Here is a 27,545-nt window from a genome sequence, read left to right as displayed (position 1 = left end):
GATGTTAAGTTTCTGCTTCTGCGTGTGTGTAACAGTATGTTAATGTTTCGGCTTCTGACAGTGTGTGTACAGTATGTTAATGTTTCTGCTTCTTGACGAGTGTGTGTACAGTATGTTAATGTTTCTGCTTCTGACGTGTGTGTACAGTATTGTATGTATTTCTGCTTCTGACAGTGTGTGTACAGTATGTTAATGTTTCTGCTTCTGACGCGTTGTGTGTCAGTGATGTTAATGTTTCTGCTTCTGACAGTGTGTGTACAGTATGTAATGTTTCTGCTTCTGACGGTGTGTGTACAGTATGTTAATGTTTCTGCTTCTTGACAGTGTGTGTACAGTATGTTAATGTTCTGCTTCTGCGGTGTGTACAGTATGTTAATGTTTCTGCTTCTGACAGTGTGTGTACGTATGTTAATGTTTCTGCTTCTGACGCGTGGTGTACAGTATGTTAATGTTTCTGCTTCTACGGTGTGTGTACAGTATGTTAATGTTTCTGCTTCTGACAGTGTGTGTACAGTATGTTAATGTTTCTGCTTATCTGAAGGTGTGTACAGTATGTTAATGTTTCTGCTCTTGACGGTGTGTGTACAGTAGGTGGGTGTACAGTATGTTAATGTTTCGCTTCTGACAGTGTGTGTACAGTATGTAATGTTTCTGCTTCTGACGGTGTGTGTACAGTATGTGTTAATGTTCTGTTCTGACAGTGTGTGTACGTATGTTAATGTTTCTGCTTCTGACGGTGTGTGTACAGTATGTTAATGTTTCGGCTTCTGACAGTGTGTGTACAGTATGTTAATGTTTCTGCTTCTGACGGTGTGTGTACAGTATGTTAATGTTTCTGCTTCTGACGGGTGTGTGTACAGGTGTTAATGTTTCTGCTTCTGACAGTGTGTGTGTATGTTAATGTTTCTGCTTCTGACGGTGTGGTGTACAGTATGTTAATGTTTCTGCTTCTGACAGTGTGTGTGTATGTTAATGTTTCGGCTTCTGACGGTGTGTGTGTTTCCTGTAATCTTATTATGCTGTTCACGTAGATGGCAGAGTGTGTTGCTATGGCGGTTGCTATAGGGCTAGGTGGTCCCGTCGAGCATACATCACAGCTAGACTTCTTTCTCTGATACCTGGCAATGAAGTGATGTGTTCTCCCCGTTTTATAGCTAGACTCCAGCTCTGATACCTGGCAATGAAGTGATGTGTTCTCCCCGTTTTATAGCTAACTCCAGCTCTGATACCTGGCAATGAAGTGATGTGTCTCTCCCGTTTTATAGCTAGACTCCAGCTCTGATACCTGGCAATGAAAGTGATGTGTTCTCCCCGTTTTATAGCTAGACTCCAGCTCTGATACCTGGCAATGAAGTGAGTTGTTCCTCCCCGTTTTATAGCTAGACTCCAGCTCTGATACCTGGCAATGAAGTGATGTGTTCTCACTGTTTCTCATCACCTCCATTAACCCCTCATCCTCTCTCTGTCCTCCTGCTTACCTCCATTAACCCCTCAGCCTCTCTCTGTCCTCCTGCTTATCTACATTAACCCCTCAGCCTCTCTATGTCTTCTCCTCCTGCTTACCTACATTAACCCTCAGCCTCTCTCTGTCCTCCTGCTTATCTACATTAACCCCTCATCCTCTCTCTGTCCTCCGCTTACCTCCATTAACCCCTCAGCTCTTATCTGTCCACTCTTCTCTTTTTTCTATTCCAGTGGCCCGTTTCTCCTCACTTAGTTTTTAATCTGTCTTTACATGAATTCTCCTGGAGATGTTATGGTGATTTTATAGGGGCGTGCACGTGTGTACCTGTGTGTTAAGGAGTCAGAGCTGTGGACATGTGCCTTGTTGGCAGGACAAAGACTTGGAGGTACAGCGCAACACTATTGTCTGCTCATTTACTCGTTATCTCTCTCCCTTCCCTCTCTCTTGCTCTCCTCTCATCTCCCATCCTCACCTCCTCTCTTCTTCTTTCACCTTTCTCTCTGTCTCTCTCTTTGATCTCTTAGGTATGCATTCAAAACAGATCTTTATTGATAGCACAAGACAGAAGACTGAAACAGCAGGTCAATGTGTTTAGCCTGAGGGCAGATTGGTCCATTCACTGATCTGTCTGTTAGTGGGAAACTGAGAGAGAAGCCAGCTAATCTCCCCCTGTTCTCTATTGATCACACACTTAGAGACTACATACCCTGTCTAAACACTATTGATCTTTCTCTCCCTCTCCCTCTCCCGCATCCTTTCAGTATAGTATGAGGATCAAGAGAATAAATGAAGGTTATGAAAGTTGGTGGGAGAGGTTGTAGGATGGCTAGACTGGATGATGATGATAATTATGATGATTTGATTTGTCTTTAGTGTGGAGAGGGGAGCTGAGGGGTGCTCCGGAGCACCATGAGCGTAGAAAATGACTCATGGTTGTCATATTTTAGACTTGTGTGCTCTCTACTGGTCAAAATGTTGCATTGCATCGCATCAGATTACAAAACAGTGTTGGACTGTGTTTGTTTACCCTCCTGTTTTGTTCGTTTCATGTTAATTAATTCTGTGTTCTATAGCTGATTATAAATCCACAATAATACATATATTATCACCTAATGTTGTGTTAGATTTTTATATCAACTTAAGTTTTTTGTGAACATTACACGTTTTGAACTTCTATTTGCTATTTATGGCCTGTAGGCCTCTTTGCTATTTATGGCCTGTAGGCCTCATTGACCTGAGCTCATACAACTAGTTTTTTTGTAAAAAAAAAAGCATAATGTATGGATTATTTTGACTGTAACAAATACTCAGATGAAACATATTGTGCTATTTATCACAGACTACTTTGTGTAAGTTTAACAAGGACTCTCCTCCTCACCAGTGTCATGATCAAAGATATGATCAAGAGCCTCACATACAGTATACCGTTTGGTCATTGTGCTGCCACTGTGCTGAATTGTGAGCAAGGCCTCAAAAAAGCTTGGTGTGGTTCCCGCGGGGGAAAGATTTTATTGGGGAAAGGTTTCCGTGGGGTTTGCGATGGAAGCCAAGAAGGGGAATAAGGGTTTGAGTCGTGTGTGTGTGTATAAAACACATTTATACACTAATTGTAGTCTCACCCATTCATTTCTAATGACCAAAAGTTAAATAAAACAACCAACATTTTATGAAAATCATCCAAATGTATTTTGTGTGTTCAGATGCCCTGTGTGGACAAAGTCATGGAACCTTATGACGATCAGATGAAATGAACTACATTTTTTTTCAGAGAGAAAACTTGTAAATCGGTTCAATTCGACCGGAACACAGCAGGAGGGTTAACTAGCGATCAGCTGTTGAGTAAATCATTCATGTTTCACGAGATAGCACAGCCACAAAGTCAAAATTGTCTATATCGTAAAAATTCATTAAAACAAAAATAGCTTTTAGATCATAATTTAAGGTTAGACATAAGGTTAGCAGTATGGTTAAGTTTAGGTTTAAAATCAAATTTTAAGAAAATAAATATAGAAATATGGCCGAGTTTATGTCTTTGTGGCTGTGGTAACTAGTGACGACCCAGCCTACTCGCTTCTCTCCTATCAACAGAATTGATAACCGAAAAACGTATGGAAAATTCAAAGAAATGAACATTTAACAAAGTCTTTTCATGGATGATTATGACTCATTCTAGATATACACTTTGGATATTTAAAATATTATGGCAGTGTCAGTTACAGTAGTTTTTTCGCTGTGGGACGTGAAAGGGGCACGCTGCCGACCCCCCAAGTTCATACGAAAACTGTCCTGGAGGTACCTGGCCTACTGGCAGCCAACACTGTTTCCTGACCTTCCTTGGGAACCACTGAGACAAGGTAAGGGCAGGGTTAACACTGATCCTCTTCCTGGTTTGTATCCAATGAAAGCAGAACACTCACTCGCTTCCTGGTTTCTGTCCAATCAGGCTCTTCGGTGGAGCAGCGAGCAGGATCATCTGAAGGCACGGCAGAGAGGCAAGACAGGTTGGGGTGGGCAACTCGAGTCCTCGTGGGCTTGATTGGTCACACTTTTTCTCCATCCCTAGCAAACACAGCTGATTAATCAAATTGCATTCTAAACTGAAGATCATAATGAGGTGATTATTGGAGTCAGGTGTGTTATTTGCGGCTGGGGAAAAACTATGACACCAATCAGGCCCCTGAGGACTGGAACTGCCCACCCCTGCGTATAGTAGACAGCTGTGGCTGACTGAATGGATGAACAACTATATGAGATGATGAACAACTATCTTTCCTCATAGTTTACCTCTATCTACCATGGCAGGAAGGATACTGCTGGTTCCAGGTGAAACACACACACCAGAATATAGAGCTGTAGAGCTTTGTCTGTTAATTCACATTTTACTGTGTGTGTAGGACACCCTGGTAGATGCTGACATGGCCATAGATGCCGTGATGTGGCAGAATGAAGGCATGTGTGGTCTGGACCACTGGAACTTTGTCATGCATCCTGTTGACACGGCCATGACCTGTGACCCTAACGGAAGTTACGCCAGGACGTGGTGCCCTGAGTTGGCTGCTGTGCCTGATGACTTCATACACAAACCCTGTAAGTGTCCAGCCTCCATGCTGCGCCGAACCGGTGAGACAAGAGCACCAGCCTTATCCTAACCTATACCCTTACCATAGTTACCCTTATCTTACCAGATTTACCCTAACCTCTTTGTAATAACCTTACCCTAGCCTTAACCTAACCTTACCGTAGTTACCATAACCCTACTATAGCCTTACGCCTAAGTTAACTCCTCTCATGTGTTTCTCTGTATAGAATTGTGAGTGTTACACTTCCCTTATTGCTCTACACTGACAGATCTGGAGGAAAGGAGCCACTCTCTGCAGGACGTGAAGTTGGTGAGGAGGCATTTTGGGGAGTACGTGGACCCCCGTTCGGGGTGCGACCTGGCCCCCCCCGGTCTCGGAGGCCCTGGGTGTGCATCAACTCACTGCTTCTATTGTATCGTGTCTCATGAGTGGTCCTCAGTACTGTTTTTCCTGTTTGATTTCTTTCCTTGCCTAAATGTTTTTTTTTATGCCTTGAGCCATTTTATAATGGTGTATTTTATGTACAAATGTGAATTTTGCTAAATTGAGTGAGTGACAACTTCTCTCTCAGGGAGGCGTGGTCAACACAGATAGGCAGTTCCTCCTATCTGTCATCACCCGCATGGAGTTCAAACACCAATCAAACGATCCAGACCCGGACGCTGCCTCTAACCCCCATGTGAGTCGCAGGCGGGATGAGACGATCACCTTCCTGAACCAGACAGACTTCATGGCCAGCATGATGAACGAGGGGAGGGAGAGACAGGAGAGAGACCAGAGAAAGTTAGAAGGACTGGCACACCCCCATATGGCCCGGGGAAGGGTTAGGAGGACCCCTGCTGCTAAGGCCAGGTTATCCTCGTTGCCTGGGGGAGTGGCTACGTTTCACAGATGACCAAGAGGGCAGGGGTTAAAGATCAGCCAAAGACTACACTGATAGAACTGTTGCAAAACTGGGTACCACATCATGGGTTAGAGGTTAAGGGTACACCTAGTCAGTTGTACAACTGAATGCATTCAACTGCAATGTGTCTTCCGCATTTAACACAAACTTATCTGAATCAGAGGTGTGGGGGGGGGGGGCTGCCTTAATCGACATACATGTCATCGGTGCGGGACCAGTGTGGTTAGTCTGTGTAACAAGGAAAAACTGTTGTTTACATTTTAGTCCTTTACCAGTCATAATTCAGTAATGCAGGCTGAATCAACTGCAAGCACTGCTACTAGGTGTCATTGTGTTCCAAGTGCAATATTTGTACGAAGGAATTCAAGCGAAAATATAATAAACATTAATGAAAGATACAATCTTTATGTGCTGTCTTTCCAAAACTAGTATCAGAGGCTACACAGACATCGCAGTGAAAGTACTCAGGGGGGGATGAAGTGGACAGGACTTGCACTAAGTAAACACACAAGGAAGTGCAAGTCAAGAGTTTTATTTTTATGTAATCTTCATAGTGCCAGTACATGCTGTGCATACAGATGCACAACAACATACAGTAGAAACCAGCCTGCTCTAGATCCAAAGTGCTTTATTATTAGCCCTTCCCCCTCCCCTACCAGATGGACTGATCCAGACAGCTGTATTTGATAGTGCAATTCTGAGGACTATTTTTCCCAGTAGTGTTCAGTCTTGATGCTGCATTCATAACCAAGTGGGAAGGTGGTATTTACCACATACAACTGGGAAAAATCCACTTAAACCCCCCTACAACTCATAATTACTAGTGGGAAACTCGTCTATCATCCCATTTCTCAACGAGTTAAAAGCATGTGAATACATCCAACTGGTATTTACGATTTCACAACTGGTATAATTAACACCTTCTCACTTAATTATGAATGCAGCATAAATTCCTCATCCCCTGTGCTTGGGGAAGGCTTTGAGTGGAAGACTGAGGATTAATCTTAAAAAAGTATTTTCCTCAATTCTTTTGTGTACTTTACTCCTCAAAACATCAAAATGAAACCCTCTAATGTTTTAAGGAGGTGGAGAAAGGACACAAGGAATCAAGGATAAGACTTGAGATTCAGCCAGAGAATGCATCAGGACTCGAACAGTATCACTCTACATCAGCCATGTATAGTACATCATGCCACATGTGTAAGACATTTGCTCCCAGCATCCCCATCAGGTCATAGTCATTACCAGTACACTAAAGACTTAACATTCAGACCACAATAACACTGGCAAGTCAATATGGATGAGCTCTGGTGTTTCTGGTAGTTTCCCGGTGTAGTGTCACATCTGACTCCCGGCACAACTGGTGCACTTCCTCTCTAGTAGGGATTGCTAGGCAGGTGAGGGGGTGATAAGGGTTGCGTCTAGGCGGTGCTAGTCTTCTATGGATCTGATGTATCTCTCATAAGCCTTCTCATCCATCAGAGCATCCAGCTCCTTAGGGTTAGCAATGGTCATCTTCATCAGCCATCCTGTCCCAGCAAGGATTAGAAGTCAGAGGTGAGCCTAGTCACAGGCCTTGTTTGAATATTATTTCTAAAATAATCACTGATATGTGTATTTGTGTGCATGTCAAGAATGCGTGTAGACTAGTGTATGCATATAGAGTGAGCTCAAAGTATTAGGACGGTGACAATTTTGTTTTGGCTCTGTACTCCAGCAATTTGGATTTGAAATGATACAACTACTAGGAGGTTAAACTGCAGACTGTCAGCTTTAATTTGATGTTTTTTTCATCCAACACCTCATTTGGCCACCTTTCCTTCCAGTTCTCTGCTGCCAGTGACCTGCCAGTGAATTGCAAAAATCGCTGAAGTTGGAGACTTATTTCCCTCACCAACTTTAAACATCAACTATCTGAGCAGCTAACCGATTGCTGCAGCTGTACATAGTCCATCTGTAAATAGCCCACCCAATCTACCTACCTCATCCCCATACTGTTTTTATTTAATTTACTTTTCTGCTCTTTTGCACATCATCATCTGCTCATTTATCACTCCAGTGTTAATCTGCTAAATTGTAATTGTTCGCTCCTATGGCCTATTTATTGCCTACCTCCTCATGCATTTTGCACACACTGTATATAGACTCTTTTTTTCTACTGTGTCATTGATTTGTTTATTGTTTACTCCATGTGTAACTCTGTGTTGTTGTCTGTGTCACACTGCTTTGCTTCATCTTGGCCAGGTCGCAGTTGCAAATGAGAACTTGTTCTCAACAAGCCTACCTGGTTAAATAAAGGTGAAAAAAAAACATTTAAAAAAGTCCATATTGGTAGACCGTTTGGAAATTACTTAACTTTTTGTACACAGTCTCTCTTTGGTCCCCATTTTAGGGGACCAAAAGTACTGGGACAAATTCACCTATGTGTATTAAAGTAGTCAAAAGTTAAGTATTTGGTCCTATATTCATAACACGCAATGACTACATCAAGCTTGTGACTACAAATTTGTTGGATGCATTTGTTGTTTGTTTTGGTTGTGTTTGAGATTATTTTGTGCCCAATAGAAATGAATGGTAAATAAGTCATTTTGGAGTGACTTTTATTGTAAATAAGAATATATGTTTCTAAACTCTCCTACATTAATGTGGATGCTACCATGATTACGGATAATCCTGAATGAATTGTGAATAATAAGTGAGAAAGCTACAGAAGCACAAATTTCTTGTATATTTGTGCGTCTAACAAATGCTGTCATTTCTAAACAGTTCACCCGATATGGATGAAAATACCCTCAAATTAAAACGGACAGTCTGCACTCTAACCTCAGTCGTTGTATCACTTCAAAATCAAAGTTATGGAGTAGAGCCAAAACAGAAAAAAAAGTGTCACTGTCCCAATACTTTTGGAGCTCACTGTATGTCTGCGGACGGGTGTGTGTGCTCACCGTCTTTGTAGCAGGACTTGTTGACGAGGCCGGGGTTGTCTGCCAGGAGTGTGTTGACCTCTGTGACTTCCCCGGTTAGAGGAGAGTACAGCTCACTGGCTGCCTTCACACTCTCCAATGCTCCAAATTCATCTAAAAAGAGGACAGCGATATGCCAGGTCATGAACAGGTCTTGAGGAAGGCAAGATTTACTAGTATAACCCAAGATGACCAGCGTCATGTTACCATCCACACAAGTCTGTAGGGTAGTAACTGCTGCTTACCAGTCTGTGCCAGCTGTGTGCCAACCTCTGGTAGTCCACAGTACACCACATCTCCTAGAGCCTCCTGCAGGACACAGATTTGACCAATTAAATGAGATGTGTCAGTCCCAACAACACTGATGATCCATGATGTGTTGGAAGCGCCACAACATATACTAACAGTGGGTTGGTAAGAAGACCACAGGTCCCAATGGGGCTCTTAAAGAGATTCTCCGGTATTTGTGTATACTTTTTAGCCAGTAGTTCTGAAATTAACACTCACAAGACAAAAGTGGTCCACGAAAATTGCATACTAGGTCACGTATGTGCAACACATCATTGCTCCCTCTCTGCTGTGTCCACCCTGCAAACTCATTGGATAACGCTGGGCAGGCCTTTTGTTAGTTGTCACTCAACTGCGAGGGGCTGAAGCTCATTGGCTACAACTCTAATTGTTATAGTGAAAATGGCATGGCACAGATTCAAGAAAAGTCACTTTCATGGCTAATTGAAGTAAGACTAATTTTGCATGTATGAACTACACATTGACACATCCAGCCCAAAGCAGGTTAAAATAATTTCTTTGTCACTCAAGTACCGAAACATGTCTTTAAGAACCAGTGGTAGCATGCCTCGAGAACAACCCACCTGAGCAAATTTGCTGATGCCAACCGTCCCTACCTCTCCCTCTACTCGTATCCATTCGTGTTTGTCTGTGAATTTAAGAGCTGTGGAATTCAGGTGAAAATTGCAATTAGTTCGAGTAGTTACACATAAGTTGACAAACCTAAAAACAGTTTAGTCTACATCTAATCTACAATCTTAGCTAACTAGCTACGTTATGTCCGTGCTATGCAAAACAAGAACGTCCTTGTTATGAACTAGCTAACGTTAGCGTGTTAGCTAGCCACCTGTGTTGCGAGGTCCACAACCAAGTACCTGATGAGAGTCGGGTGGTAGTGAACAGAGTCCGTAGTACATATGCCCTTGATACCATCCGAGAGGGAGTTAGCTGTGCCGAACTGTAGAGAAAGGGCATGGCAGAAGTAAAGGTGGAAGACAAGCAACGTATCATTACACACGTAGCCATTTTCGTCGCGTCTTTACAACTGCAGTGGCTGTCACGTTTATTAGACGTCATCATCACGGATGCCACTTGGGGCGCTTATAGCAGGGCATAAAGTGGTGGAAGTTCGGATACAAATGTACTTGTGGCGTTCCATTGTGTTATGTAAGAAAATGCATGTTTGTATTACATGTAGAATACAGATCGGACTACATCCACAGAGTAAAATATTAATACTTTATTTTTTTTTCAATATGGTCAATGGGATTAGAGGAGAGAGGCTAATGGGGAAAGAAAGAGAATGGGAGAGAAAGAGACTGTAAGTGAGAATTAAATAGGCTTTGCTGGTCCAATCCCTCAGCAACTGTCACAAGCACTAACCATCTGCAGATGATGTTCCTGAAAATGCCCCAAGCAACCCAGTCACTCTCCCCTCAGTCAATGGTTTCAGCAGAGCACAGAGTTACATTTAGGTAACCTGCCTACAAAATACAGTCTAAGACTGATAACACACACCCCTCACCATGGAGATACTGGGAAAGTGTGTTTTACAGCTCTCCACCCCCAACCCTTCCCTCCGCCCCTTCTCTATCACTGAACTCTCACTCCCTCTCTCATCTCTCCCTCCAGCCAGTTGCCCCTCCTGCTTTAATTCCTCCAATCCTCTTTGTAGGACTGACGTCTACTACTGTCACAAACAGAGCTAAGCCAGGAGAGGAGGAAAAATAGGCTGGTAGTCTCAGGAACAAACTCCTCTCACATTTCCACTAGCTCAGCTCTCAAAGCTCTCCAGGCCTTAGGGGGGCTGATCTACCCTCCCAGCTCCCTCTCCCTTTTGGGACTCACCACCCTGCCTGAGACCGAAGGACATCCAGGGGACACTCACTCAGCCTCACCCAGGACCTAGGATTTCAGCTCACTGCAACTGTATCCTCCTCAGAGGACTCCTGAGCCTGCAGCGTGACCCACCCTCCCTACTTCTGTCTAACGAAGAGAGAGGTAGTTCTCCATCTTTCTGTACATCAGTCTCAGGAACACCAGAGCTCCCACTTTTAGGCCTTATCTCCCATAGACTGTATCTGCAGAGAGACAGGAGAACACCTCAGAGACAGGAGGATTTAGAGGAGGGCTATTTAATTGACACACAGTTGTGAGACAGCAGCACTCGTGTCAMCAGTGTGTTAGAGAAAGAACACACTCTGGGGAAGTCTGTTCTAGTGGCGTTGGGTGTGCAGGTGTCCGTGATATGCCAGGTGTGTGTGAATGAGGCATTGTAATTGTAAGGCATTGAATGTGCATGTGAGACTTGATAGAGGCCTCAAGTGTGTCAGAGGCATTGGTTGTGTATGTGTGTGAGAGGTCAGTCAGGTTGTGTGTATGAGTGTGTGTGTGAAAGGGATCAGTCAGGTCTGTGTGTGTGTGTGTGAAAGGGGTCAGTCAGGTCTGTGTGTGTGAGACGACAACCGTGGAGGCCTTAGCCCTGGATTTCTCAGAGATGGAGGGTCAAGGCTACGACCGGTTTGGTGAGCTTGAGCAAGACACCTACCAGATCGACTACCGCCGTATAGTTGGTGACACTGAGCCTGCCAGGCCGCGCCTCTCGCCCCGTGAAGGGGAACACACACACCCCAACTCCAACCCTCGTGGAGCCTACACGCACACCAACCCTCACGGCCACGGGCACGAGACGGCCGCACAGAGATACAGTGCCACACGCATCCAAGCCGGATACGAACCTGAAAGGTGAGCCAGACACACACGCACACAGGTAACAAACAAAACTAGTCAGCCTATACCATTCGTCATCATCTAAACTCCAATTGCTCTAACCATCAGTCAACAACTAGGTCCTAGCTCGGTCCCAGGTGCCAGACCCCACTGGCCTAGTGAATTACTGGCTTTCATCTACATTAACGAACTACCAAACATCCATCTGCCAGTCAAGGTGTTTTCATTGACGTTGTCAGTGAGCTTTATAAATCCCAGTTAGCTGCTATCAGGAGACAGTGACGTAACTAAAGCCTCTTACCTGCTGCTTGACCGTCACACAGAGTGAAAGACTTTCCGTTGACAGGGTTATAGAGTCTGTAGGTTCATCAACATTTCCAGATTACAGAGCCAAGCTATTTATCTAATTGAAAGGTAAACAACCAACTGAAGGTAAATTAGTGTTGTTTTGATGTTATCCCCTATCCATTCATATCATTAGGTGCTGTAGAAAGACAACTACGTACAGTACTGTCGTGGCCAAAAGTTTTGAGAATGACACAAATATTAATTTTCACAAAGTCACAAAGTCTGCTGCCTGCCTGCATGTGATGGCAATTTGCATATACTCCAGAATGTTATGAAGAGTGATCAGATGAATTGCAATTAATTGCAAAGTCCCTCTTTGCCATGCAAAGTAACTGAATCCCCCAAAAACATTTCCACTGCATTTCAGCCCTGCCACAAAAGGACCAGCTGACATCATGTCAGTGACTCTCTCGTTAGCACAGGTGTGAGTGTTGATGAGGACAAGGCTGGAGATCACTCTGTCATGCTGATTGAGTTTGAATAACAGACTGGAAGCTTCAAAAGGAGGGTGGTGCTTGTAATCATTGTTCTTCCTCTGTCAACCATGGTTACCTGCAAGGAAACACGTGCCGTCATCATTGTTTTGCACAAAAAGGGCTTCACAGGCAAGGATATTGCTGCCAGTAAGATTGCACCTAAATCAACCATTTATCGGATCATCAAGAACTTCAAGGAGAGCGGTTCAATTGTTGTGAAGAAGGCTTCAGGGTGCCCAAGAAAGTCCAGCAAGCGCCAGGACCGTCTCCTAAAGTTGATTCAGCTGCTGGATCGGTGCACCACCAGTACAGAGCTTGCTCAGGAATGGCAGCAGGCAGGTGTGAGTGCATCTGCATGCACAGTGAGGCAAAGACTTTTGGAGGATGGCCTGGTGTCAAGAAGGGCAGCAAAGAAGCCACTTCTCTCCAGGAAAAACATCAGGGACAGACTGATATTATGCAAAAGGTACAGGGATTGGACTGCTGAGGACTGGGGTAAAGTCATTTTCTCTGATGAATCCCCTTTCCGATTGTTTGGGGCATCTGGAAAAAGGCTTGTCCGGAAAGACAAGGTGAGCGCTACCATCAGCCCTGTGTCATGCCAACAGTAAAGCATCCTGAGACCATTCATGTGTGGAGTTGCTTCTCAGCCAAGGGAGTGGGCTCACTCACAATTTCCAGCATGATGGAGCACCTTGCCATAAGGCAAAAGTGATAACTAAGTGGCTCGGGGAAGAAAACATCGATATTTTGGGTCCATAACCAGGAAACTCCCAGACCTTAATCCCATTGAGAACTTGTGGTCAATCCTCAAGAGGCGGTGGACAAACAAAAACCCACAAATTCTGACAAACTCTAAGCATTGATTATGCAAGAATGGGCTGCCATCAGTCAGGATGTGGCCCAGAAGTTAATTGACAGCATGCCAGGGCAGATTGCAGAGGTCTTGAAAAAGAAGGGTCAACACTGCAAATATTGACTCTTTGCATCAACTTCATGAAATTGTCAATAAAAGCCTTTGACACTTATGAAATGCTTGTAAATATACTTCAGTATTCCATAGTAACATCTGACAAAAATATCTAAAGACACTGAAGCAGAAAACTTTGTGGAAATTAATATTTGTGTTATTCTCAAAACTTTTGGCCACAACTGTATATTCCCTTATATCACGTAAAAACAACAAACTGTGGATTACAGCAATACGTTCTCTCTGGATAACACGGTTTTAGGAGCATGTATTCTACTCAGGAGGTCTTTTGAATTTTCACTGACAGCCTTGCAGGTAAAACATGGAGATACAGTATTATGCATCATTAAATTTGTCTATATATTTAAAGCTGCAATATGAAGCTTTTAGGGTGACCCTACCAAATTCACATAGAAATGTTAGTTATAGATCTGTCATTCGCATTGAAAGAAAGTCTAAGAAGTGGTGGATCTGTTCTATGTACGCTATTTCTATGCTTCCCGTTAAATTTATATTTTGCTTCTTTTGCTTTTGGTTTGTACACCAGCTTCAAACAGCTGAAAATACAATATTTGGGGTTATGGAAAATGTATTTCACAGCGGTTAAAATAGTACAATGATTCTCTACAGTTGCTTGTTTTGTCACGTAAACTGAAATTAGGCAAACTTTTAGAATTTTAGCAAACAGGAAATGGCAGAGCGATTTCTGCATAGTGCACCTTTAATCTGCAGGGTTAAAACTACAAATCCTGTATTAGAGTCTAGAAGAACTTTGACCATATATATGGTCAACTGGGTTCTGTCTATATACAGTACATTCGGAAAGTATTCAGACCCCTTGACTTTTCCCACATTTTGTTACGTTAAAGTCTTATTCTAAAATGTATTAAATAAATGTTTTTCCTCAATATACACACAGTACCTCATAATGACAAAGCGAACAGGTTTTTAGACATTTTTTCAAATGTATAAAAAAACAAAACAGAAATACCTTACTTTCATAGGTATTCAGACCCTTTGCTATGATATTTGAAACTGAGCTCAGGTGCATCCTGTTTCCATTGATCATCCTTGAGAGGTTTTTACAACTTGATTGGAGTCCACTTGTGGTAAATTCAATTGATTGAACATGATTTGGATATGCACACATTTGTCTATATAAGGTCCCACAGTTGACAGTGCATGTCAGAGCAAAAACCAAGCCATGCGGTCAAAGGAATTAACCGTAGAGCTCCGAGACAGGATTGTGTCGATGCACAGATCTGGGGAGGAGTACCAAAAAATCTCTGCAGCATTGATGGTCCCCAAGAACACAGTGACCTCCATCATTCTTAAATGGAAGAAGTTTGGAACCACCAAGACTCTTTATAGAGCTGGTCACCCGGCCAAACTGCAATCGGGAAGAGAAGGGCCTTGGTCAGGGAGGTGTCCAAGAACCCGATGGTCACTCTGACAGAGCTCCAGAGGTCCTCTGTGGAGATGGGAGAACCTTCCAGAAGCTCAACCCTCTCTGCAGCACTCCACCAATCAGGACTTTATGGTAGAGTGGCCAGACGGAAGCCACTCCTCAGTAAAAGGCACATGACAGCCCACTTGGAGTTTGCCAAAAGGCAGCTAAAGGACTCTCAGACCATAAGAAACAAGGTTCTCTGGTCTGATGAAGCAAAGATTGAACTCTTTGGTCTGAATGCCAAGCGTCTGAAGGAAGCCTGGCACCATCCTTACAGTGAAGCATGGGTGGGCAGCATCATGCTGTGGGATGTTTTTCAAATCAAATCAAATCAAAATGTATTTGTCATCATGCGCCGATACAACAGGTGTAGTAGACCTTACAGTGAAATGCTTACTTGGGCTAACAAATAGTGCGGGAAAAAAGGTATGTGTTTGTGTGTGTGTGTGTGTGTGTGTGTGTGTGTGTGTGTGGTGTGTGTGTGTGTGTGTGTTTTTGTGTGGGTAAGTAAAGAAATGAAACAACAGTAAAAAGACATTGATAATACAGTAGCAAGGCTATATACAAACACCGGTTAGTCAGGCTTATTGAGGTAGTATGTACATGTGGGTATGGTTAAGTGACTATGCATAATGATGAACAGAAGATAGCAGTAGTGTAAAAGGAGCGTGTGGCGGGTGTGGGAAATACAAATAGCCCGGTTAGCCAATGTGCGGGAGCACTGGTTGGTCGGACCAATTGAGTAGTATGTACATGATGTATAGTTAAAGTGCTATGCATATAAGATAAACAGAGAGTAGCAGCAGCGTAAAAGAGGGGTTGGGGGTGCAACAATGCAAATAGCCGGGTAACCATTTGTTACCTGTTCAGAGTCTTATGGCTGTTGGGGTAAAACTGTTGAGAAGGCCTTGTCTAGACTTTGCTCTCCGGTACCGCTTGCCATGCAGTATTAGAGAGAACAGTCTATGACTGGGTGGGTGACAATTTTCAGGGCCTTCCTCTGACACCGCCTGGTGTAAGGTGTGGATGACAGGCAGCTTTTGCCCCAGTGATGTACTGGGCCGTACGCTGAAGTGCCTTGGTCGGCGGCGAATTGACGTACCAGGCAGTGATGCAACGGTCAGGATGCTCTCGATGTTGCAGCTGTAAACCTGTACGATCTCAGACATGCCAATCTGTTTTTTCCTGATGGGGAATAGGCTTTGTCGTGCCCTTTTCACGACTGTCTTAGTGTGTTTGGACATTTCTAGTTTGTTGTTGATGTGGACACCAAGGAATTTGAAGCTCTCAACCTGCTCCACTTCAACGTCGATGAGAATGGGGACGTGCTCGGTGTCCCTTTCCTGTAGTCCACAATCTTCCTTCTAGTCTATGTTGAGGGATAGGTTGTTATTCTGGTCACCTCCGGCCAGGTCTCTGACCTCCTCCCTATAGCCTGTCTCGTCGTTCGCGGTGATCAGGCTGTGTCGGTTGATCGACACTGTTGTTGATTGCAAACTTAATGATGGTGTTGGAGTCGTGCCTGGCCATGCACGTCGTGGTGGAAGTACAGGAGGGCTGAGCACCCCTTGGAAGCTCCAGTGTTGAGGTCAGCGTGACAGATGTGTTGTCTATCCTCTAACACCTGGGCGGGCCCGTCAGTAAGTCCAGGTCCAGTTTCAGAGGGAGGCAGTTGCCATGGGAGACTAGTCAGTATCTGAGAAAGGAGGAGCAAAGTGGTGAAAAAACCTGCTCAGGACCTCGGACTGGGCGATGGTTTACCTTCAACACGGACAACGATCCAAAGCACACAGCCAAGAACGCAGGAGTGGTTCAGGACAAGTCTCTATGTCTTGAGTAGCCCAAGAAGCGGACTTGAACCTGATCAAACATCTGGAGAGACCTGAAAAAAGTTGTGCAAGCCGCGGTAATCCTCATCCAAACTTACAGGACTTGAGTGGATTTGCAGAGAAGAATAGAGAAACTCCCCAAAATACAGGTGTGTCCAAAACTTGTAGCGTCATACCCAAGAAGACTCGAGGCTGTAATTGCTGCCAAGGTGCTTCAACAAAGTACTGAGTAAATACTTATGTAAATGTGACTTTTAATTTTTTTAATTTTGGGGGCAATAATTCTAAAAAAAATTTTGCTTTGTCATTATGGGGTATTGTGTGTAGATTGATTAAGGTGATAAAAAAAAATTAATAAATTTTTGAATAAAGCTATAAGGTAACAAAATACAGAAAAAGTCAAGGTGTCTGAATACTTTCCGAATTCACTGTGTGTGATATTACACTGCTTCAAAAAAAATAAAGGGAACACTTAAACAAACACAATGTAACTCCAAGTCAACGCACACTTCTGTGAAATCAAACTCTGTCCACTTAGGAAGCAACACTGATTGACAATAAATTCACATGCTGTTGTGCAAATGAATTAGACAACAGGTGGAAATTATTAGGCAATTAGCATACACCCCCAATAAAGGAGTGGTTCTGCAGGTGGTGACCACAGACCACTTCTCAGTTCTCTATGCTTCCTGGCTGATGTTTTGGTCACTTTTTGAATGCGGGGCTTTCACTCTAGTGGTAGCATGAGACGAGTCTACAACCCACACAAGTGCTCAGGTAGTGCAGCTCATCCAGGATGGCACATCAATGCGAGCTGTGGCAAGAAGGTTTGCTGTGTCTGTCAGCGTAGTGTCCAGAGCATGGAGGCGCTACCAGGAGACAGGCCAGTACATCAGGAGACGTGGAGGAGGCCGTAGGAGGGCAACAACCCAGCAGCAGGACCGCTACCTCCGCCTTTGTGCAAGGAGGAGCACTGCCAGAGCCCTGCAAAATGACCTCCAGCAGGCCACAAATGTGCATGTGTCTGCTCAAACGGTAAGAAACAGACTCCATGAGGGTGGTATGAGGGGCCACGAGTCCACAGTGGGGGTTGTGCTTACAGCACAACACCGTGCAGGACGTTTGGCATTTGCCAGAGAACACCAAGATCACCGATGAAAGCAGGTTCACACTGAGCACATGTGACAGACGTGACAGAGTGTGGAGACGCCGTGGAGAACGTTCCGCTGCCTGTAACATCCTCCAGCATGACCAGTTTGGCGGTGGGTCAGTCATGGTGTGGGGTGGCATTTCTTTGGGGGCCGCACAGCCCTCCATGTGCTCGCCAGATGTAGCCTGACTGCCATTAGGTACCGAGATGAGATCCTCAGACCCCTTTGTGAGACCATATGCTGGTGCGGTTAGCCCTGGGTTCCTCCTAATGCAAGACAATGCTGACCTCATGTGGCTGGAGTGTGTCAGCAGTTCCTGCAAGAGGAAGGCATTGATGCTATGGACTGGCCCGCCCGTTCCCCAGACCTGAATCCAATTGAGCACATCTGGGACATCATGTCTCGCTCCATCCACCAACGCCACGTTGCACCACAGACTGTCCAGGAGTTGGCGGATGCTTTAGTCCAGGTCTGGGAGGAGATGCCTCAGGAGACCATCCGTCACCTCATCAGGAGCATGCCCAGGCGTTGTAGGGAGGTCATACAGGCACGTGAGGCCACACACACTACTGAGCCTCATTTTGACTTGTTTTAAGGACATTACATCAAAGTTGGATCAGCTTGTAGTGTGGTTTTCCACTTTTAATTTTGAGTTGACTCCAAATCCGGACCTCCATGGGTGTTGATAAATTTGATTCCATTGATAATTTTTGTTGTGATTTTGTTCAGCACATTAAACTATGTAAAGAAAAAAGTATTTAATAAGAATATTTCATTCATTCAGATCTAGGATGTGTTATTTATTGTGTTCCCTTTATTTTTTTGAGCAGTGTTATATAAACTCAGCAAAAAAAGAGATGTTCCATTTTCAGGACCCTGTCTTTCAAAGATAATTCGTAAAAATACAAATAACTTCACAGATCTTCATTGTAAAGGGTTTTAAACACTGTTTCCCATGCTTGTTCAATTAACCATAAATAATTAATGAACATGCCCCTGTGGACGGTCGTTAAGACACTAACAGCTTCCAGACGGCAGGCAATTAAGGTCACAGTTATGGAAACTTAGGACACTAAGAAGGCCTTTCTACTGACTCCACTGAAAAACACCAAAAGAAAGATGCCTAGGGTCCTGCTCATCTGCGTGAATGCCTTAGGCTGCTACAAGGAGGCATGAGGACTGCAGATGTGGCCAGGGCATAAATTACAATGTCCGTACTGTGAGACGCATAAGACATCGCTACAGGGAACAGGACGGACAGCTGATCGTCCTCGCAGTGGCAGACCACGTGTAACAACACCTGCACAGGATCGGTACATCCGAACATCACACCTGCGGGACAGGTACAGGATGGCAACAACAACTGCCCAAGTTACACCAGGAACGCACAATCCCTCCATCAGTGCTCAGACTGTCCGCAATAGGCTGAGAGAGGCTGAACTGAGGGCTTGTAGGCCTGTTGTAAGGCAGGCCTCACCAGACATCCACGGCAACAACGTCGCCTATGGGCACAAACCCACCGTCGCTGGACCAGACAGGACTGGCAAAAAGTGCTCTTCACTGACGAGTCACAGTTTTGTCTCATCAGGGGTGATGTGCAGATCGTTTATCGTCGAAGGAATGAGCGTTACACCGAGGCCTGTACTCTGGAGAAAAATCGATTTGGAGGTGGAGGGTGCGTCATGGTCTGGGGCGGTGTGTACAAGCATCATCGGTCTGAGCTTTGTGTCATTGCAGGCAATCTCAACGCTGTCGTTAGAGGGAAGACATCCTCCTCCCTCATGTGGTACCCTTCCTGCAGGCTCATCCTGACATGACCCTCCAGCATGACAATGCCACCAGCCATACTGCTCGTTCTGTGCGTGATTTCCTGCAAGACAGGAATGTCAGTGTTCTGCCATGGCCAGCGAAGAGCCCGGATCTCAATCCCATTGAGCATGTCTGGGACCTGTTGGATTGGAGGGTGAGGGCTAGGGCCATTCCCCCAGAAATGTCAGCGAACTTGCAGGTGCCTTGGTGGAAGAGTGGGGTAACATCTCACAGCAAGAACTGGCAATCTGGTGCAGTCCATGAGGAGGAGAAGAACAAGATACTGACTGTTACTTTTGATTTTTTCACCCCCCTCCTTTGTTCAGGGACACATTATTCCATTTCTGTTAGTCACATGTCTGTGGAACTTGTTCAGTTTATGTCTCAGTTGTTGAATCTTATGTTCACACAAATATTTACACATGTTAAGTTTGCTGAAAATATACGCAGTTGACAGTGAGAGGACGTTTCTTTTTTTGCTGAGTTTATTATACACACATGTACAGTATATATACTGTGTGTGTGTGTGTTCCAGCATGGCTGACTACCTGATCAGTGGAGGGACAGGGTACGTGCCTGAAGATGGACTGACGGCTCAGCAGCTCTTCTCTATCGGGGACGGACTCACATACAAGTAAGAATTTTTTTAATACATTCTACCAGACTTAGAGAGGAGCATTTCCAATGATCTTGATTGAAATTCCTGAAATGTTTCCAATTGAAAGTGTATGACAGAGAGTGACTCAGCCTGGTCTTATAGATCAGCATAGGTAACATACAGTACATCCGGGTCACTCAAATTAGTATGACATGTAGTAGGCCTAGTTCTGATACTAGTAGACATGTGCTCCTCCACCTAAATTTGAAACATCTCATAGATGGCTGAATATGTGCGGATATGGCTGGTGTATTATCTTAATGACCACACTAATGTATCATAGATATAACAAATCCTCTCTCAGCAGAGACACACTTCGACCTTTCGTTCAGTAAGACCTTATAAGTGTTAGTGTGATACTGACAGAGTAAAAACACTCATTGACTGCTGTGATGATATGGTCAGACCAGACCAGTAGAATAATCATCATTATGCAGCCTTACATAAGAGGAATTTGTTTATTTTCAAATTAGAATGAGTATATTAGGCTTGTGTTATCAGTCCTAATGGAGATTTATACAGAGAGAACATCATATCCTCACATCTAGTACAGTGGGAGGATTAGAAAGAGGCTTTATTTCCAGTCTGTGTGAGAGTGTGTGATATGCAAAGTGGTTGAGGGTGTAGGGATGTGACTCTGTGCTGGCCAGGGGTCAAGGGACTGGTGCTGGGACGCAAGGAGTGGGAAGTATTCACACAACAGTTCCCTCACTGTTTGGCAGAATGATGTGTATCCACCTTTCAGGACAACATGATATGTCAGTAATCGTAGACCACACAATATTCTCTCTCTGTTAATTTTTTTTGTCCCTCTCCCCCCTCTACAGTGATTTCCTGATTCTGCCTGGTTTCATAGACTTTATTTCTGATGAAGTGGTGAGTATCCAGTGTGTTTGGTTAACCTTTTCTTTGCTAATTAACAACAGAAGCTACAGTATCATAGCCATACTACTGCTTTAGTCGACTACATAGCTGTTTTCTGGCATATGATGTCATACCCATACATACACAGCCCAGTATAGCCCTGTGTGTGTGTGCAGCCACTCCTCTCCTGTGGTCCTCTCTGCCTCCCTGAGGAGGACAGGAGGCTGCTTTATGTACCTCTCAGTTGAATAGCGTGTGTACACACACACACACTCTCTCTCAGCTGGTAACAAAGCCAGCCAGACCACTTCACTCCACAACAACACTGAGAATAGCAACACCAGTTCCTCATGGCTGAGAGTCAGAGTCATGCCTGGTGTAATTGCTTTAGTAGGCTACAGGTGCTTGTGTTTTTAGCTTGTTTGTTCTCTACTGGCAGAAGGGTATGTCTCCTGTTGTACATCATGACAGTACATACAGGACTGAGCAGGGACAGCTGGCATCCATGCTGCCACCTAATGGCAATGAGGAGGTATTGCATGTTCAGATTGGTCTTGCCTTACAGTCACAGGTATTTGGTGACAGGGTGTCATTATTTATGTAGTTAAGTTTTTCTTCTCAGATCACTGTAATGTGATAATTATCTATTTCCTCCTCTACTTCCTGTTTCTAGGACCTGACCTCAGCTCTGACCAGGAAGATCACCCTGAAGACTCCTATCATCTCATCTCCCATGGATACGGTCACTGAGTCCTCCATGGCCATTGCTATGGCTGTGAGTATAGAGCCACTCCTCATCTCCTCAGCCAGCCAACAGCAATAAGACAAGACCACAAATCTGTTATAGAACTTAATTTACTAGTGGTATTTTTGGTTGTGGTAATGAGTTTTTATGTATTTCCATAAATAAAAATAAAATATTTATTGTAATACATGGACTCTGGTTGACGCATATTGAAGTCTGATTGGATTGTTCGGCTAACCCTGATTGGTCAGTGCTCTGGGTGTTATAGCTCATGGGCGGGATCGGGATCATGCACCATAACTGTACTCCAGAGTTCCAGGCCAACGAGGTCCGCTTGGTTAAGGTAAGATGGTGGCTAGCTGTTGGACAACATGATGATATACAGTATATTGATAGACCGTTACATCAACAGTATAAAGTCTCATGTCACAACGTCATTTGACAATGTAACAGTACATGAATACACTTAAACTTGCTTGTTTAATAAATACAAAAGTACATTCGTTGAATGATGTTTATTTATTTGTGGTCAGAAATTTGAGCAGGGTTTCATCACAGACCCAGTGGTGATGAGTCCTCGCCACACAGTGGGAGACGTATTCGAAGCAAAGGTCCGCCACGGCTTCTCTGGCATCCCTGTCACCGAGACGGGCAAGATGGGCAGCAAGCTGGTGGGCATCGTCACCTCCCGAGACATTGACTTCCTCTCAGAGAAAGACCATGACAGACCCCTGGAAGAGGTGTGTGTGGATGACATGTTTGTTTGTACATGTCTAATATATTGACAATATATTATCAAAACATATATTGTAAACTGGATGAGTCTATTTCTTGTAGAATTGAATACTATTCATGTGAGGTTTACATGAATGGCTGATTCTTGCAGGCTATGACAAAGAGGGAAGATTTAGTGGTTGCACCAGCTGGCGTCACACTGAAAGAGGCCAACGACATCCTGCAGCGCAGCAAGAAAGGTACTGTATGGTAGTGACACAAAATTTCCTATAGTGACACTTTAGTTAGAGAGGACATGAGAAAAGATCAATCTTTGTTTGGAACTTCTGTCTCTCTCAGGTAAACTGCCCATAGTGAATGACAGTGATGAGCTAGTTGCCATCATCGCCAGGACAGACCTGAAGAAGAACCGAGACTACCCACTTGCCTCTAAAGACTCCAGGAAACAGCTGCTGTGTGGAGCGGCCATCGGAACCAGAGAGGAGGACAAATGCAGACTGGACCTGCTGATGCAGGCTGGGGTTGACGTGGTAGTGCTGGTGGGTCTGGGGAAGAGGTTGAGTTGTTTCTATTGTATTTTTGGTTACTTGTCTTATCTTTGGGTTCCGCTCCTCTCTGTTTACTGCTGTAGGACTCCTCCCAGGGGAACTCTGTCTATCAGATCAACATGATCAACTACATCAAACAGAAATACCCTGAACTACAGGTGGTGGGAGGAAACGGTGAGTCTCCTCTACCTTCTCTAGCAATGTCTCTTTCATGTTAATCTCACACATTTTCTTTCTTTCTTCCCCATTCTCAATTTACATTCTCTCTCTGTATCTCTGTATCTCTGTCTCTCTCGCTATGTGTGTGTAGTGGTGACTGCAGCCCAGGCTAAGAATCTGATCGATGCGGGTGTGGACGCTCTGAGGGTGGGGATGGGCTGCGGCTCCATCTGCATCACCCAGGAAGGTAACGAGAGACCGGGGAGGAACAGCAAATGAGGAGGGAGGAGAGTGTTTGCCAAATGTGTAGTTAAAAAGACAAACTATTTGTTGTCAAATTGCTGACACGTTGCTGACATGTTGCTTTGTGTTATGTTTGTATTGTGTGCCAGTGATGGCGTGTGGGCGTCCCCAGGGCACATCAGTGTACAAGGTGGCAGAGTACGCCAGGCGCTTCGGTGTGCCCGTCATCGCAGACGGAGGCATCCAGACCGTTGGACATGTGGTAAAAGCTCTCGCTCTTGGGGCATCCACAGGTGTGTATTTGTGTGTGTGTTGAACCCACCGAGCATTATTATTAGCCTTTTCCCACAAACAGGAAAATGTACACCATACTATCGATGGTCTGACTTTTACCTCCTTCCACCTCTGACTTCTGTGCCCTCAGTGATGATGGGGTCATTGCTCGCAGCAACCACAGAGGCCCCGGGGGAGTATTTCTTCTCAGATGGCGTGCGGCTGAAGAAGTACCGCGGGATGGGCTCCCTGGACGCCATGGAGAAGAACAGCAGCAGCCAGAAACGCTACTTCAGGTAGAGAGAGAGACACGGTGTGTCTTGTGTATTTCCAGTAATAGGGCAAAGGCCAGAGGTGTGAGGGGGAGAAGGTGTGTGTGTATGTTGTCTATTTGTAGTGATAGGGGTATTGTGATTGTGTGTTTAACTCGACAGTGAGGGGGACAAGGTGAAGGTGGCTCAGGGTGTGTCAGGGTCGGTTCAGGATAAAGGTTCTATCCATAAGTTTGCCCCCTACCTCATCGCTGGCATACAACATGGCTGCCAAGACATCGGAGCCAAGAGCCTCTGCATACTGCGGTAAGTCTGAACAGATGTTAGATTGTGTTATTGTATTCCACTTTGATATGATCCGTGTCTCTTTGTTCCATTGTTGTGATAGAATTGTATTGTTGTATGTTATTTCAGGTCCATGATGTACTCTGGGGAGCTGAAGTTTGAGAAGAGGACCATGTCAGCTCAGGTTGAGGGGGGAGTACACGGACTCCACTCGTAAGTCTGCCCCTGCCTGGCTCTGGCATTGTTTACACATCCTGTCCTGTGGTATTCGTTGTAGATCCTGTGCTCCTCTCCTCTGTGATTGACTAACCTGTCCTGTTGTGTCCCATGTTCTGTGTCCGATGTCCTTTATCTCTGGCCTGGGTGGTAGCGTGTGAGTGAGTGTGTTTGTTCTCACCAGTGGCGTCCATATCTCCTTTACTATATGTTGTTTAGGAGTTGCTACTTAAACTGGGGATTGGCAGTCATACCATACGAGGTCCATTGTGGGTGCAGGCTTTCGCTCCAACCAAAGCAGTAACAGCAGATGCAAGTAATTCACTTTTGACTATGATTGGTTGATTTATTGTTTTGGATGTGTCACGGCTTTAGCTGGGGAAGAATCCTGCACCCACTCTGACCATTTGTGGATAGAATTGCCTACCCCTGAGCTAAACAGTAGCACTGAAGCAAGCTAAACGTCACAATGTCTGCCTTCTCTCTTTCTCTGACTCATGCTCTCATCATAGATATTCTTTTGTGCCATGTAAGTACATTCTCTCTGTGCTCACAACTCTAACTCTTTTCCTACTGCAATTTTCTCTGTTGGTCCCTTTTTGTTTTCAGGAAGACCCAAAAGTCGAGGTCATGACTTTTTAAAGGCCTACCAATTTCTTAAAACCCTCAATCTAGTATATGTAGTGTAATATGAGTTTCAATTAAGCTTGACTTGTATTCCTGACAGTTGTCTCTGTGTGTTGTCTTCCTGTAGTTATGAGAAGCGGCTATACTGAGGGAGGAGGGAGAGTGAGCTCACGAGCAGCACCCAGTGTACCCTCACCAGCAGCCACCAGGCACAACGGATACATGTGACCTACCTACAACCATTACTCAACCTCCACCCATGTTACCACATCTAACCTACCTACAACCATTACTCAACCTCCACCCAAGTTACCACATCTGACCTACCTACAACCATTACTCAACCTCCGCCCATGTTACCACATCTAACCTACCTACAACCATTAATCAACCTCCACCCATGTTACCACATCTAACCTACCTACAACCACTACTCAACCTCCACCCAAGTTACCACATCTGACCTACCTACAACCATTACTCAACCTCCACCCATGTTACCACATCTAACCTGCCTACAACCACTACTCAACCTCCACCCAAGTTACCACATCTGACCTAACCATAGCTACTAATCAGTTCAACCATTACATAACCTTTTGGCTATACAAGGGAAGACCACTGGACTCCTCTCCTCTTGTCTCCCTCTACCTACTCTTTCTCTGTGTTGTGTAAGATGCTTTTGAGAGACCAAAGAGTCACCTCTGACCTATGACTTAATTGATGTTATGACATAAACCACAGGGACTAGGGACTAAGCTTCAATGGTCAGATGTATTGGGTTATGGCACAGAGCCATCGGGCTGTATAAATTAAATCAAATTTTATTAGTCACATGCGCCAAATACAACAGGTGTAGGTAGACATTACAGTGAAATGCTTACATACGAGCCCCTAACCAACAGTGCAGTTTCAAAAATACGGATAAGAGATAAAAGGTACAAGTAATTAAAGAGCAGCAGTAAAAAATAACAATATATACACGGGGGTGCCGGTACAGAGTCAATGTGCGGGAGCACCGGTTAGTTGAGGTAGTATGCACATGTAGGTAGAGTTAATTAAAGTGACTATGCATAGATGACAACAGAAAGTGGCAGTTGTGTGGAGGGGGGGGGGGGCAATGCAAATAGTCTGGGTTGCCATTTGACTAGATGTTCAGGAGTCTTCTGGCTTGGGGGTAGAAGCTGTTTAGAAGCCTCTTGGACCTAGACTTGGCGCTCCGGTACCGCTTGCCGTGTGGTAGCAGAGAGAACAGTCTATGACTAGGGTGGCTGGAGTCTTTGACCATTTTTTAAATGTACATAGCTAATGTAGAACTGTGACTACTGTGTCCTGGGAGAGACTGTTTGAACATAGTAATCCTTGTTTTATGTACCCTGGAACTCTTTAAACCAGGTCTGGTTGATCATGGTCCTAGATCTTAGATGTGTTTGGAGCACAGGAGGCAGGTGGCACCTTGATTGGGGAGGACGGCCGCTTGGTAATGGCTGGAGCCTCAATGGGATCAAATGCATCAAACATGGTTTCCATGTTTTTGATTCCATTCACTCTGTTCCAGTCATTATTATGAGCAGTCCTCCCCTCAGCAGCCTCCACTGGTTTGGAGGTACAGTAGTGTTTTTTACTGTATGGAATAGCCTAGAGGTCTGTCTGTGTGGCTCTACTGTAGAGAGGACCAAAGCTAGGATAAGCTATAAGGTAAGCGTTAGCCTTAAATCAGGGATAACCACAGCGCCTTAAGACTGCACATGGAGGCTATACCAGTGTTGTAGTACTAGAGTCCGGGGGCCTCATTTGATGAAATCTGTGGGTAAACCATGTGTGGGATCATTTCCATGCAAAGTGTGAGATTTATCACTATGAACTTTGCTTGAGAGTGTGCATACATTTATGCACAGCCATAACGATGCATAGGCACAGTGCAAAGTGGCGGAATAAGGGAACTGCTTGTCAAGCATGAATGGGGGAAATATTCTGTATGTTGAAAATGTGTGAAATTGTGAGAGTAATAATTAAATCATTTTCCCGATTTAATTGTATTCCATTGTGAATCTTTATTTTTACTATTTTCTACATTGTGGAATAACAGTAAAGACATCAAAACTATGAAATAACACTTATGTAATCATGTAGTAAGCAAAAAAGTGTTAAACAAATCAAAATATATTTTATATTTGAGATTCTTCAAAGTAGCCACACTTTGCCTTGATGACAGCCTTGCACACACTTGGTATTCTCTCAACCAGCTTCATGAAGTAGTCACCTGGAATGAATTTAAATTAACAGGTGGGCCTTGTTAATTTGTGTAATTTCTTTCCTTAATGCGTTTGAGACAATCTGTTGTGTTGTGACATGGTAGGGGTGGTATACAGAAGATAGCCCTATTTGGTAAAAGACCAAGTACATGTTAGGGCAAGAACAGCTAAAATAACAAAGGGAACAGCCTATCATTACTTT

The 27,545-nt window shown here is 44.4% G+C and overlaps 3 protein-coding genes across 4 annotated transcripts; 2 read left to right on the top strand and 1 right to left on the bottom strand.

Annotated features, from left to right (window-relative positions):
• Nucleotides 1-3,267: 3,267 nt before the first annotated feature.
• Nucleotides 3,268-6,570, top strand: LOC139027585 (uncharacterized). Of its 2 annotated transcripts, none has more exons than XM_070443112.1 (4): nt 3,268-3,819; nt 3,909-4,552; nt 4,814-4,983; nt 5,117-6,570. In XM_070443112.1, exons 2-4 carry the CDS (start codon nt 4,381-4,383, stop codon nt 5,438-5,440), a joined length of 666 nt encoding a protein of 221 aa, XP_070299213.1. In that variant the 5' UTR covers nt 3,268-3,819; nt 3,909-4,380; the 3' UTR covers nt 5,441-6,570. The 2 variants fall into 2 exon arrangements, with proteins under 2 accessions (XP_070299213.1, XP_070299212.1); XM_070443111.1 differs by having other exon boundaries at nt 3,909-4,585.
• Nucleotides 5,966-9,763, bottom strand: gcsha (glycine cleavage system protein H (aminomethyl carrier), a). The gene is made up of 5 exons (XM_023985673.1): nt 9,576-9,763; nt 9,285-9,364; nt 8,658-8,721; nt 8,395-8,526; nt 5,966-6,978 (listed from the first exon to the last, which is right to left on the bottom strand). The coding sequence occupies exons 1-5, from the start codon at nt 9,724-9,726 to the stop codon at nt 6,881-6,883; spliced, it is 525 nt and encodes a 174-aa protein (XP_023841441.1). The 5' UTR covers nt 9,727-9,763; the 3' UTR covers nt 5,966-6,880.
• Nucleotides 9,764-10,432: 669 nt separating this feature from the next.
• LOC111961187 (inosine-5'-monophosphate dehydrogenase 1a) lies at nt 10,433-27,122 on the top strand. The gene is made up of 16 exons (XM_023983275.2): nt 10,433-11,445; nt 19,999-20,097; nt 20,949-20,997; nt 21,659-21,760; nt 21,999-22,073; nt 22,264-22,470; nt 22,617-22,704; nt 22,805-23,004; nt 23,097-23,187; nt 23,324-23,419; nt 23,565-23,708; nt 23,840-23,984; nt 24,123-24,266; nt 24,375-24,458; nt 24,974-24,990; nt 25,216-27,122. Exons 1-16 carry the CDS (start codon nt 11,198-11,200, stop codon nt 25,314-25,316), a joined length of 1,890 nt encoding a protein of 629 aa, XP_023839043.1. The 5' UTR covers nt 10,433-11,197; the 3' UTR covers nt 25,317-27,122.
• Nucleotides 27,123-27,545: the final 423 nt, after the last annotated feature.

The sequence above is a fragment of the Salvelinus sp. IW2-2015 genome, linkage group LG4q.1:29 (assembly GCF_002910315.2).
Source record: "Salvelinus sp. IW2-2015 linkage group LG4q.1:29, ASM291031v2, whole genome shotgun sequence".
NCBI lineage: Eukaryota > Metazoa > Chordata > Actinopteri > Salmoniformes > Salmonidae > Salvelinus > Salvelinus sp. IW2-2015.
The sequence above is the reverse complement of the archived record's forward strand: the minus strand, read 5'-3'. Positions and strand labels throughout refer to the sequence as shown.